Source organism: Argiope bruennichi, chromosome X1 (genome assembly GCF_947563725.1).
Source record: "Argiope bruennichi chromosome X1, qqArgBrue1.1, whole genome shotgun sequence".
In the NCBI taxonomy this organism is placed as follows: Eukaryota; Metazoa; Arthropoda; class Arachnida; order Araneae; family Araneidae; genus Argiope; species Argiope bruennichi.
The window spans coordinates 107,922,480-107,937,319 of NC_079162.1; the positions used below are offsets into that span (position 1 = coordinate 107,922,480).

General features: G+C 29.0%; 1 protein-coding gene across 3 annotated transcripts in view; it reads left to right on the top strand.

Moving 5' to 3' along the window:
• The window catches only part of LOC129958206 (translation factor GUF1 homolog, mitochondrial-like), a 52,333-nt gene extending 38,296 nt beyond the window's left edge, over nucleotides 1-14,037 (top strand). For all 3 annotated transcript variants that reach the window (XM_056070484.1, XM_056070482.1, XM_056070483.1), the window contains exons 15-18: nucleotides 355-488; nucleotides 6,612-6,657; nucleotides 7,726-7,941; nucleotides 13,863-14,037. In XM_056070484.1, coding sequence (XP_055926459.1) covers nucleotides 355-488; nucleotides 6,612-6,657; nucleotides 7,726-7,941; nucleotides 13,863-13,988 — 522 coding nt within the window. In that variant the 3' untranslated portion in view covers nucleotides 13,989-14,037. The remainder of the gene's footprint in view (nucleotides 1-354; nucleotides 489-6,611; nucleotides 6,658-7,725; nucleotides 7,942-13,862) is intronic.
• Nucleotides 14,038-14,840: the final 803 nt, after the last annotated feature.

Below are 14,840 nucleotides of genomic sequence, written 5' to 3' on the forward strand. Positions count from 1 at the left end.
AAAATTAATATCGAATGTAAAAAATGTTGAGTTAATAATAATTTTAAGATAATTTTTAAATATTTTTTATATTAATGCACGTTTCTGAATTTACAAACAGCTGTTACACTTACTTCATACAGACCTGCCAATAGCAATTAGTTCTTTCATATTTACCCATATTTATATATGAGATGATGAAAGAATTCAAGGCAAAAATGGTCATATATTTAATTCGATGATCAAATATTTATACTGATTTCTAATACATTTCTAGATTAGTATTGTTCAGTTTTAAACGCTGTTTTCAATATTTTTAAGGAATTGATTGAATATTGAAAACTGTTTTGATTTTGGTTCTTAATAACCTTGCAGAACAGAAGAGGTGAACAAAGAAATATCAATTTTCTGGATAATGAAACAATTGTACTCTCTTATAAATTTCCATTGGGTGAAATCATAATGGATTTCTTCAATGAGCTGAAGATTATTTCCTCTGGATATGCTAGGTACGTTACTTTTTTATTGTAGTTATGGCATCTGTGATTATTTACTTTATGCTATATAAACATTCTATGTTCTCCAGGGGAAGGCACTTCGATCCGCCTTCTTGGAGGTAGAGTTCATTTGAGCGCGAGGAAGACGTGTAAACACCCCCACTCTTGTAAATGAGACAACCCTAAATGCGCGCCAAACGGCGAATGTTTACTCTTTATCACTTACTTATACTGTCGTATTTATCATATACTGTCGTACTTCCCGTTCTTATAGCTAGTTATTAATAAATAATATATATTTAATTTCAAAAACTACTTTTCTCAAAGCAAACAACTGCTGTCTTCGTAGCAAAATGTCTTTAAAAGGGCGAACTATTCACTCGAAAGAGAGAAATATAATAAATAATGTTACTAAATTTTGTTAAGACGAGGCTAGATCTGGAACACTTTTGTTTCTCCTTTCCCAAGCCCAAAAACGTGCTGCTTCAGCTACTGTTGTTTCACTTAGAACAATTAAGCAGATTAAAAAGAAAGATATTTCTACAGATGGACAGTTATCTACGCTGGGGAAATATCGAAAGCGTTCTGAGGCTCGAAATGCAATATTGGACAATTTTGATCTGTGTGTTCTTAGCTCAGGTCATCGTCTGATTGTGGTTCATGCTGGTTTTGTGGTTTGGTTTCGTTCCAAATGCCAGATTAATATTTAAAGCTGGATCTGCAACTGGAGATTATCACGGGCAGATTAACTATGATAATTTTAAAAAATGGATAATTGAGAAGCTGCTACCTAATATTCCAACGAATTCGGTAATAGTTATGGATAATGCAGCTTATCACACAAAAGTGCTGGATCCGGTATCCACAAAAAGCATAAAAAATGATAAAATGTGTGCCTGGTTGGGAAAAAAGCAAATCCCATATTATAAAAAAATGCGATAAGTTCAGTTACTTGAACTGATTGCTGCAAATGCAAGTGGCGAAAAAAAAAAAAAAAAGATTTTATCGACGAAATTCTAAAAGAACAAGGACATGATGTTTTGAGACTTCCCCCATACCACTGTGACTTAAACCCAATAGAATTATTTTGGGCGGATATTAAACGTTATGTGCGAGAGAGAAATACGACTACCGACATGAGTTTGCAGCGTCTTGAAAGTCTTGCATCGAAAGCCATCACAAATATTGGAAATATGAGATGGGGAAAACACTGCAAACATATCGATCACATTGAAGAAAAGTATTGGGAAACTGACGGCATTGTCGAAGAAGTCGTGGAAAACATTTCTTTTATCATCAATTTTTATTCTGATACTGAGAGCAGTTTTAGTGATGATGACACTGATGATAGTTATGACGATGAACCTTAATTCTAATTCCTACTGTTTTCATTTTCTTTGTCAAGAATGTCTTGATTATTTTTAATTAAAAATATTTGAATAAAATTTAATCAGTTCAAGCAATATGAATAAAGGCCTAGTTAATGTTTTATTTATTAACAAGTTCTAGATATTGCAAAGGTAATGCAATATTTTTAAATACTATTTTTATTCATGAAATAATTTAAATCAGGATTCTTCATTATAGCTAGATTCTGAAATATGTCTCATTCCAAAAACTAATAACTGTAGCTTATTTATCAAATTTAAGAAAAATATATTTTAAACCAAATTTATATATTTTGCAATTTTTAATAAATTTTATCAATGGAAATGTCAACCTCAGTAACAAAATTTCAGTGTTAACAAAATACTAAGTATTGTATATCATTTTAAAATTTGAACTATCTATTTTTAATAGTACAATTTAATAGTGATTGAACATTAAATAATAAATTGTTTACAAAAAAATAGTTAGAATTGATGTTTAGAAATTTTGCTTGATAATTTGGTATGCAGTAATTAAACATTTTTTTAAAAATAATTTTCAATTTTAAAGAAGAGGTTAGTGTTATTGCTATATACATTACAGACAGCATATGGCAAGCTAATATCAAATAAATATCCTTATAGCACTTCATTTAGCACAAATTTAAATTAAATTTGTGAATGTCAGTTACTTAAATATTAACTTTTTGCTCTCAGAATGAAAGTTTTTGATATAAACTTTTTAAAATTCATATTCTTAACTTGTATTAAGAGTATTTAAATTCTGAATAAATACAATAAGAAGTTTGGATCTGGAACACAAAAAATTCATTGGCAGCTGATTGACATTTTATATATAATATTAAAATGACATCAGTGTACTTTTCCATTTATTATATTTCAATTCTCAAATATCAGGGTTCATTTAACTTAGTTTCATTCGGTTTTTTTAGTTTTACTTTAAAAGTTGCTTCTGATTAATGTGCTTGATTTCAAAACTTAAATATTTCAGAGTTAAAAAAAAACTTGATTTTATTGATTTTAAATTTATTTTCATGTTCTTGAAAGAAAGAAAAAATACTTGGATAGACATACGAGTTGTCATCTAATGGTGTAGAAAAACAGAAAAGCTTATTTTTTTTAAAAAAAAAATTGTAGATGGATTTGGTCCATTTCAAATCACTGAGGAGAAAAAGATTATTAAAGTTTATAGAAATTTTAAAAAAAAAAAAGCATTTTAAACCTAAGTGGCAAATAGAATAAAACTAGCAATAATTTTATTTCATTTGCTTCCTTTTTGTAAAAACATTAATTACATTTTACCAAATCATATTGAATTTTTTGCATTAGGGTTCATAAAAATGACATTCAGGAACAAATTCATTAATCTTTTCTTTATTCTACATACCACATAACCATTCTTTATTCTAGCAATTTTGTGACACTATATTTAAAATTAATTTTCATTTCAGAAAATTCTCTTTCTGAATTAGTTTTACTTTTCAGCAACTGAAATTTTCTTACACACACACGCACGCACGCAGTCATTCCTTTGAATATTTGCAAAAATAAAATGAAAAATTTCTATATATTAAATAATATGTAGTTACATTAATGCAATGTTATGTACAAGAATAAAAGATTGAGATTTAGGAATGTTATTTGTCTCAGATTCCACTGTTCTTTGTGCATAAAAGTATATATTTAATTTATTCGCAAAGAAATGATTTTTTGTCTATTTTAATCATTCGAAACTATACTGATGGACAATTGCCAAAGACGGATCACAAATAGCTATATAGCGCATTAAAAAGTAAGAGTGGTTGATGCAAAGTGAAATAAAATAATGTTAGGACATTACAATAACGATAATTTGTTGTGCTCAGAAAAGAAAGTTAGAAAGAAAAAACAGTTGAACAGAAAAGTTAGAAAAATGTTCAAGGTACAATCGTCAAAAAAAAAAAAAAAAAGACACATCTGTAACTTTTTTGTTTATTGTCGCATCTTCACAAAATTGGTGTCGATACAAAAGCATTAAAGGAACAGGTTTGTTGAGATAGATAAACTGACTAACCTAGTTAATTAACTACTGTCTCGAAATTGTTTCGTTACGGAAATCGAGATTTTTAACTGAATCGATTTATCAGCTTGTAATTAACTTTTAAATAAAATTTTATGAAATTTTGATGATAGGTTTTGAAAAGTGACGCTTCCAATGTTAAATGAAATTTATGCATTTTCGGCGATATCTTTTTTCTCTCACTAAAATAAAATTATAATTTTTCATTAATTCACGAAATAAACGCCTTAATAGCGCATATTTAATATTTTTTATGAATTTTTAAACATGAATGTGGAAAAAAATTGAATAGTAGCATAATAAAATTTTTATATGGGTTCAAAGCTGACCTGCTAAAAGTTTGAATTAAAAAATTGTACGCATATTTCAAATAGTTTTTAAAATATAGTAAAAAAATTGAAAATTTTCCACAGTCAATTTGCAACACCACTTTCTAAGGGACCGTATATTAAATTTATTTGTATTTATAGATCTACTCTTCATGAAGCGAAAGCTTCAAAGGCAGTTATAATATCGCAGTTAGATTAATAATAAATTTATTTTCAGATCAGGCGATTTTAATTTAATATGATGATTTTTTGGTTTGTTAAAAAAAGCCACGACATTTTTTTTTCACTCGGACGATATAAAAGTTGATTACAGGACAGATTGACTGTAGGAATGTTTAATTAATTTGTTCTCTTACTGGCGTTATTAAAATGCTAAGAGTTACTTAATATATGGTCCTCGGTGGGTTGTCTCTTTTTGGGCGGAGTTTTCAGAAAAGAATATTAAATCAAGAACTACTACGAATTTTAGAACGAAATTTGATATACATTCATAAAATGGCCTTTTGAATCGAATTTTTAAAAATAAGCTCGATTCCCGTAATGGAAAAATTTCGAGATGATTGATTAAGTTGTTTGTCAACAAACCTGTCCATTTAATCTATTTCCATCGATCCCAATTTTGTGAAGATGAGACAATAAATAAAAAAAAATTACAGTAGTGTTTTTGACGACTGTACAAAATAGTCATTTTGAGCTAAATACCTGAAAGTTGAAAAAAGGCTATTACCGTTTCCATGTATTCTGGCGGAAGATGTCAATAGGGAATATGGCCACCGTTCAGGGCAATGAAAGTTGCCACATGGCGTGGCATGCGTTGCACAAAATTATAAAACAGCTGTTGAGGTAATTTATTCTATTTCTTTGTCAGTGCAAGGATGATTGTGTCTTTGTTTATTGGAGGGCATTGACGACACGCAAGACTCCATCCCAAAGCATCCTAAATATTTTCAGTGGATTCAGATCTGGAGAACGTGCTAGCCATTCGATGCTTTGAATATCCTCGTCCTTTAGACACTGCTGAAAAGCGACTATTCGATGACAAATTTATCACCGACAACACCATAGTACATGAGGTAGCAGAACAACATTAATGTGTCATTCAATAGTTATAATCCCAGTTGGAAGAACATAGGGAGACGCATGATCATTAAGCATGATGCCAATTCATACCATGTGCTTTTCTGTGTGTTTGCTAGACTATATGCAGTACCACTCTCACGCCAGATCAGTTGTCAACAATCAAACTGATTGAACCTACTTTCATCTGAGAAGATTATGTAAGCGGGGTCCTCTTCCCTCTAATTGGGAGGGAGGGCGTATAGTCCTTTTTCTTGCAAATGTCTAACGATAGTTTGACGGGAGTTTCGTTTGCCATTAGGAGCAAGAAACTGATTTGCTTCCGACTAGTTGTGCTTCGCTTGTTCCTTTCTGCCGATAGCACTATGTATCTTCTGCAGGCGTTGTACTGCGAATATGACCTCGCCTGTAACGTTTGTTGTACATTCCATTTGTCTGAAAGGATTTCCAAAGCCTTGAAATAACACTGTGGCAGACGTCGAATTCTCTGGCAACATCTATTATTTTTCGCCCTTTTTCTACCGTACCAATGATACGGCCACGCTTAAAATCATGTTAGTGATGTCGGGAAAACATACCGAAAACCGCAAGTTCGTCAATTGATTCTTTCCCATTAAATTTTATGTTTGAACAACAACGGGAGATAGGTGTCAATTCCATTATATATCTTCTTACTACTATCGCGTGACTAACAAATTCGGCAAGCCGAAATTTGCATACCAAAACACGTTGTACTGTATCCCGAATTTATGCTAATTTTCACATTTGCCTGTTTTCCATTTTTGGTGTTGTTATCATTGCTACTGTCATCTGTCCTTAGCGATTGTGCACTAATGTATTTTGAAATGGAACAGAAATTTTGAATGCAGAATCGAAAGCGAGACGCACTAAACAATATATAGTTAATTATTATGAATAATAAACATGATCTTAAAACTTTTATTTAATATGCAAAAATCCGTTTCCCAAAATAAAACTTTTTAACACCTTTTGCCTCTGTAAACAGAAATGTTCACGCATGGTGGCATTGAATTGGCACGATCCGCGGATTATTCCGTTTGGGTTATTAAATATCTTCGAATAAATAAAGTGAACGTAAATGTAATTTTTCCTTATTTGAGAAGCCATTAATTTTCAACTGAGATTGCAATGTAGCAAGATAAAAATTTCTTACTTTGATTTTCGTTATTTTGAGAATTGGCCGCATCATGATATTTGTATTTATTTATTTATTTTAACATTTGATTTTATTGTTCTTATTAGTTATCTAATTTTGTTTTAGCTTTGATTATGAAGAAATTGGCTATGAATCAACTTTTCTAAAAAAGGTATGATGTTTTCTTATGTTTTATTAATATAGTTGATTTATTAAATACGTTGCATATTAAATATAGTTGATCGTGCTTAAAAGCCGAACAACTCTACTAATACTAAAGATTATTTGTGTATCTGTTAACATTCTATTGCCCGACTTTTTTTAATGTTGAGCTACTAAATTTTGTATAAATATACTTTGAAGAGTAAGAATGTGCATTTTCAAGTTAATTTTTTTTATAATTTTAATAAATTAAAAATTAAGTGAAGTTTTGACGTTTTTCTACCATAACGTTTGAAAATATTATTGCAAAAAATAATGTTTGCATTTTTTTTAAATTTAAAAATTATTTTTGTATTGTACCAATTTATTTGTCATGCGATTTTTTCTGGATTTTGACAATTTTTAAAAAAATTATTGTATAATTTTCTACAATATATTTCATAGTTGCAAAGAGATTCAACCATTTTAATTGCTACATCAAATATTTAATACCATGATTTTCTCCTATTGTTGAAATCTAAAGAAAGATTATGTTTATTATTCTAAAGGATAAGAAACTGAAGTTATGATACTGCAAAAGACATCATGCAATTAGAAGGTAGATTATCTGGATATTTATTTATTGATTGTTTATTGACTCCATTGGTAATGTTCATTTACAAAAAGAATGACTGTAATGCCATAATTGAGAGAATAATGGACATCAAAGTTATACACGAGAGATTAATTGAAAATTAAATGCACTCGGTATTCCCATCCAACCAACTGATCAGTAAAACCTGCTAGCCTCAACTGTTGTAAATGTTCAGTGAATCTAAAGAAGGATGGTTTCAAAAAATTCTTGTTCTCAATACTTTCCATCTAAAACTAGACTGCATTATATGTTTTCTTTGTTCAATACGTTATTAGTATTGGAAAATTTACACAGTCAACAGAAGTCATTTTGAAAAGTCTTAACTTGTAATTCTACTCTCTTTGGTTATAAGCAAAACAGATTAGTCTTTGAAAGGATTTTAATTTTTTTGAGAAATATATTCATTAAGAAATTATCTGATAATATTATTTTCATTTTTTTTAGATAGACATATACTTAAATGGGAAGATAGTTGAAGAACTTTCTCTAATTACTCATGCATCACAGGTTGAAAAGGTTGGACGAGCTATGTGTCTTCGTTTAAAAGAATGTATAGATCCACAACTTTTTCTAATAGCTATTCAAGCGTGCACAGATGGTAAAAAAGTTATTGCTCGTGAAAACATCAAAGCCTTGAAAAAAGATGTTGCTGCAAAATTAGTAGGTGTATTCTGTGTAATTTACTCATTATTTATCTTAAAAATTACGGTTTGAGGAAATTGCTTTATAAAACACACATGTACATACACTTTGCTGTTATGAAATATTAAGCTGGTTTTGTCTATAAAACCTTTTAAGTAGTGATATGCTGTTTGGAAATTTGCCTGACATGTAATATAGCAGTAGTAGGTGTAAAGAGTGTATAGTTTCCATAGTAACTCGGTCTTAAATAATATGAAGACAAAAAAAAAAAAAAAAAATGTCTGCATTTATTTTACATATTTGGAACCATTAATTACAAGAAAAAAATGCACTGAAGCTTTTGCTCTTGTTATCATTGTATGCCTGATAAAATATTTCACTTATCATTGTATTTAAAAAAAAACGTATACACTACATAATGTTAACTTAACTACAAATAATTTTTCAGGTATTACATAATTTTTCACAACTTTGTCAGTCATAAAAGGTAGCATGTCATTTGACTGTTCTGGGATGAATGATTTCTTAGTATAAGCATAAATAAAACAAACAAATAAAAAAAATGACCTATTTGCTTATAATATTTCAATGATGCAAAGCCTGTACAATCAAAGTATAATCCAAGGCCACTGATTAGATTAATAAATATATGAAGGCAAATTATTCATTATTATATATTAAATTACTGTGTAAGTATCCATGATTGATATCATAGCACATTAGAGTTAGTTTGTAGAATAACTTGATGCTAGCATATTAATATTTATTATATCTGTTGATAAACTCAACATTAAGCTGTTAATATATTATTCTTACCAAAGCCTTATAATTTTTTAAATTTGATTTATACATAATAAAATAAGTTAAAAGTAAGAAAGTCAAAGTAAGTTAATCCGTTACTGCAGTCATTTTTGATGATGATCTATTACAGTGATTTTCAAAATGTATTTAAATGCTAAAAATAGTTTTATCTTAATTTCAGTGTACTAATTTTACTGTATATATTAAAATTTATATAAATCTAAAATCTGCGAAATACCGAACCGCTTAGCTTTTTTTAACACTAATTTTCCTCTATCAAATGCAATTTTTGAACTTCTGGTAATAGGTTTATTTATTTAATAAAATGTTCGTGAAATATAGGCTGCTACCTCGAAACAGGAAGAGAAAAATCTAATAACCATGAAACATATAGAATGAAAATATAATTGCAGTTTGTCATAAAAAGAAAGAATTGGCATTCAAATACACATGATAACACTAGATGAATTGCATAAATAGTAGGAACCGGATATCTTAATGAAGGAGACTCAAATAAGCTTGATATGCAGGTAATTCGACTACTTTAATTTTTAAAAAATGCCTTCATAGTGAATGCAAGGTGTTCACTGCTTCACAATTCCCTCTCTGCTTATCACATCTAAACATAATTACCAGAATACTGAAAAATGTTTCAGTTTCCATATGGAATCAATTTCATAGTCTTCCTTGTCAAATAATTTGCTATGATAGCAATATTGTCCATTTTGTTGCATCATTTTATATGCTTATATTTAATCACATTTTATGTTACAATGAGATAGCCGTTTGCATTAGTTTAACGTATTTGTTAATATGCAATAATTTATTCATAAATTTTTAACACCTATTTGTACTTAAAATGCATTTTTAGAAGAAGATGTATTAAAGCCTAGGTAGTTTTGTTATAATCATAGATGTCCTATTTAGAATTATGATCAGAGGAAGAAAACAAGTCATATTAGAAAGTGTAAGTCATTTTTTGAATTTGTAGAAAAACAGTTTAAAGTTTCTCACATGAGTTAATTATTTTAGAACATGATTCAAAATAAATTCTTCTTTCCTCAAGTTAAATCATTTAACTTGAACCTAATAAATTGATTCCCTTCTTCAGCTTCATGAAAAACAACATAGAATTTAAAGTATTTTCTTATTTGAATCTGTGTAGTTATAACTACAATCGAATGAAAATATATTTTTTTCAGAGAGGTCTTTTTTATTTTAGAAGAGTCGATTGTTTCAGAGAAAAATTTGGGTGGCTGGGTTCTTGTGATTTCTTAATTATCAGATGATTTAAAACAAATAAGTTTATATAGCAAGAACGATACTTGATTTTCTTCATAAATACAGGATGTCATAAAATAGAACAAGAGTTTATTTCCTTAAATATTGCGCATAAACATGTACTTTTGATTTCTCCTATTGTTTTTTCATTTAATTGGTCAATAAAAAAAGTGAAACATTTTATAAAAATACTTTGATTTATGTGGAGGCAGATAGTAAAAGGTTTTTAAAAAAATTAAGTTTTCCTACTGCCCTCATAGTTTTAAAATGTTTGTAAAATGCTTCTCTTGCATTCATCTTTGCATGTACAACGTTTTACATTACTTCCTACAGAACTTGCAGAGATAAATTTATTTCTAATTTTACAGGAGCTTGCCACAAATTTAGATGGAAACATTTATTTTAGAATCACAAATTTAATTCATATATAAAAGCTTTCATATGTAGGTATTTGTCTAGTTGTACTTCAGTCAATCATCATGACTTGAAAGAAATATGTTTATTAAGCCTATCGCTTTTCATTTTGATTGGTCTATGGCTGCAAAAGGAACTACTTCTTAAAAAGGAAAGGAAAAGAAATTGATTATTTAAGGTATCTTAGAGAAACAGCGCGACTCCGAACGGAAAAATATAGTTCTTCGCTCAAAATTGCATATGTGATATTAAGATTCCAGTAATTTATTAATTCTTTCCTTTAAAATGCTAATGATTTATGCTGATACCGTCATAATGCAGTTGAACGAGTATGTACGTATTGGTAGAAAGATGCAATTTTGCACAGGTATCGAAGATATTCATATTGAATAAATTTTTTAAACACTTCAATTATTATATTATTGGATTATTCTTAAAATTATGGTAAGAAATAATAAATGCATTAGTATTTTCAGATTCTGCCCTGTTAACAATATATTGTAATATATGCAGTACCAATGAAGTATACAATGAAGGGGAATGAAAAAGTGATTTAAGTTAATAAATTTGTGTTTTAATGTTTCTGCAAATTTCGTAGACATAAACATGATAAATATGCTTTGACACTTAGATCTTACATTTATCTAAACGTACATAGATAAATGTAAGAAAGGCATTTTATCAGTTGTCTCTTTCTCACTGTGGGGACCGTGTTAATATATAATTTTTAAAAATCTTTCATTATTTACCTCCACGAAAGCCAAAGAATATTCATGTAATTGTCCATATTTAATGAAATTTGTAATTGGAAGTATATGCCTTAGGGTAATATGACACTTATTCCACTTTTTGGAATGTCTTATATAAATGAATATGTTTAAAATTAACTAGTGTACAAAACATGGAGATGGTAAAGAAATGTATGTATTTACAATATGATTATAATTTTAAAGTAAAGACTAATAGATGAATGGATATGTTTAAATGTTGTTTAAATATTACGTGTTATGGGAGATCTAATCATAGATGTGCCATACTTCCCGCTGTGAAAACGCAAAGATCGGTTACTGCGCTCAAGGACCTGGGTAGTAGGGCCTTGCTTCCAAAATGTCAATAAGCGCTTAGGATGTTCGATTATAGTACACGCGTTGTAGGAATGGCACCACTGGTCGGATTCCGATCGACCACAGATCCCCGAGTACGACCTCTGGCAAGTCAAATTATGGACTGTGGCTTTACTTGAGCTTTCCAATCACCCATCTACATGCAAAACCATCTAAACATTGTCAGCAGGATTAATTTTTAATTTCCAAATCACAATGTTCTTCTGGCATCAAATACACATCACATGCCAAATGCCTGCAAACTGATTTCTGCACCATCATGTGACTCAGAATTGCAGCATACGAAAATTTGTTTGATGCCTTCATGCAGATTCTCTCAAGCTATTGCACTGAATTGATAATAAACACTGATCACCAGATCATCCCTCCTTGGGTTTTTCCCCCAACAATGTACATATATTTAATATTTAGTTTTTTGAGTTGAAATTACATTTGCATCAAATTCTTGAAAAGGCATACAAACATAATACAATGTTTAATTTAAAAAATATCATATAATATCTGAACTCATTTCTCATTTATTTTGTCTTTATATTTAATATTATTTGCTGTTGTGATTCACTGGTTTATCCATTGTATTAATAATAATCAGTTAAATTATTTGCAAGTTGTTTAAAATTCTCATTTTATTTTACATTAATAGTTTGGAATTAAAGCTATCGGATGAAATCATTTCAAACTTTTCTAAACAAAAACTATCATTTTTGAAAGAATAAAAGGTAAAATTAAAGATTCTAATCAGTGATTACTATAATCCAAATGTAATATATATGAGTTTTTGGGGATTTCAAATGAATCGAGCACTTCGAATGAGGATGTGAAACATAATTACCATCACCAATGAAATTCGCATATGTTCAAAATTTGTGGAGAAGAGCAGATCATCTTTGAGTATATCAGTTCAAACTTCATAGTAAAGCAATTGTTAAATTATATATTAATAGGGTATCAAATAAAAGTAAATGCCAGTTTCCACTTCACAAATATTAATTTGAATTAAATGTCACTTTACAAAAACAGTTTTCAATCAGTTTCAAATATTTTCTAATGTATTAGTTAATAAATTGTATCGAATGATTCATATACCTGTAATTAGTATTAGAGAGAATTATAGAAAAAAAAAATATTTGTTGTCAGAAAGCATCTTTAAATGAATATATTTAAAAAAACATTGGCAAAAAAACCCTATTTTAATTAATGTATCAGTTGTGTATAATCATAATGTATCAGTTTCGTTTTATTTGTGGTGTTCGTAATCAAGTTTGTTATAAGGTATTGATTTGGAATATGATTTGAAATGGGATTGCTAATTTGACAAAATCACATCGATGTCATTTGGCATTAAATATGATGTCTTTGGAAAAATACCTTCACTCGTTTTAAAATGCTTCTAAAATGTTCAGCATAACTATCCTTTTGAAAGCTATTTCACGTTACTATTACCGTTATTTTGTTTAAATTAATTAATAATTTAATTTTGTTGATTAATATCGCGGACACTTAATTTTTGCCTTTTAAAATGGTTTAAAAGTCAATGTCATACAATAATTAGAAATTATTGAAAAAAATTCGGGTACTTTCTCTTTAATTTTTAGATAATTAAAATTCTTATAAAAAATGGGGGGGGGAATGGTCGTGATGAGCAGATTTTCTGCTATCAAAGTATGTAGAAGTACCTGCAGCTAGTTCGGAAGCCCAAGTGCAACCTAAGAGATCTCCAAGAGACTACTTTTTTAATTTAGTTATAGTTATATTCACGTCTCGTTTAGAAGTAATAGCAGGGTTGTTTTGGGATACCACGTTATTTTGTGTCATGGATGGATGGCGAGGTTGACATTCGGGCCGTTATCCCACTCTTCAAGTTTTCACTCCCCACTGGCGGGAAAATGTTTGATCCCTACGGAATTGACGTATACAAGCCGCTTAATCAACGGTTCTTTGGTGAAATCGAGCTTGGCGTTCTCCGGCCCAAAAGCGGGACTTTCCACCAGGCCACTATAGTCCCTGTTATAATATAAAAATCAAATTTGATTTTATGCATTTATTTTAATCATTATATTTGAAGAACTAACTGTATGTGTCTTTGTTAGTCTGTATATTTTGTATTTTTATAATGTATATTTGTATTTTTAAAAAAAATATTTCATGTTATTGTCTATTTTAATAATTAGAAGATGGAAAAAACAATTAATAGTTTTTTTAAACCTGAATTATGTCTTAGAATTGTCATATCTTACTTCACTCATGTAATTTAATAGTCTGTTATAAAAACATTTTAATCTTTTAATAAAAATTGATTTTTTTTGTTTCTTTGTTTAGTATGGAGGAGATGTCACTCGTAGGATGAAGCTATTGCAGCGCCAAAAAGAAGGCAAGAAAAATATGAGAATGGTGGGAAATGTACAGATCCCAAAAGACACATTCATAAATATATTGAAGAGATAAAAGATGTGTATAAAATTTTATTTAAAAATAAATTTCGTTTCATCCATTATTTGTATTAATTGCTTCATCATACTGTGCACTAACAAAAACCTTAATATGAGAATTTATTCATTTTGGAATCAAAGTAATTTATATTTTATTGTTATTTTTCTTCCATGTTAAAAAATATTACTGTATTTGAGTCATTATGCTTAAGAATTTTAACCAATTAAAATCAAAGTTCCTTTTTGTTTTTGAATTAATAATTTATTTCCAGTCCTGTATTTAATGTATTGTGAAACCTATTTACAGTTGCCTCCCTTTATTCAAAATAAAATAAGCTGCTCAGGAGGGAGGGAGGGTTGTAACAGGTTTTCACTTTTGGAAGACTAAATACCTCATTAGTAGATAAATAAATAAAAAATACTTTATAATTATTAAATTATAATGTAAAATTATAAATTTATACTTATTCATAAAATTATAATTATTAATCATTAATATATTACAATTGCGCTGAAATATTAAATTAAATTGACCACCTTATCAAAAGAAGAGCCTCTGAAAGAGGCTGCCTAAGAACCTTAAGCCACCAATGCTTTGGGCTGTAATTTTATTCCTTTTGATTTTTTGAACGTATAGTTGCATACACATTAATGTTTCATGGAAGGTTTATACCTAGATCATATTTTAATAGGTGTTTTACCCTTTGATAATTTATAAATACATCGATTTTTAATATATATATTGGCATGAAGTACTTCCACCCAAACCTTTGGTAATAAGCCATTATCTTGGAGCATGTCTTCAAGTTATCTGTACTAAATTTGTTGAATTTTTCAGACACAATTAATATAGTGTATGCTTAAACGC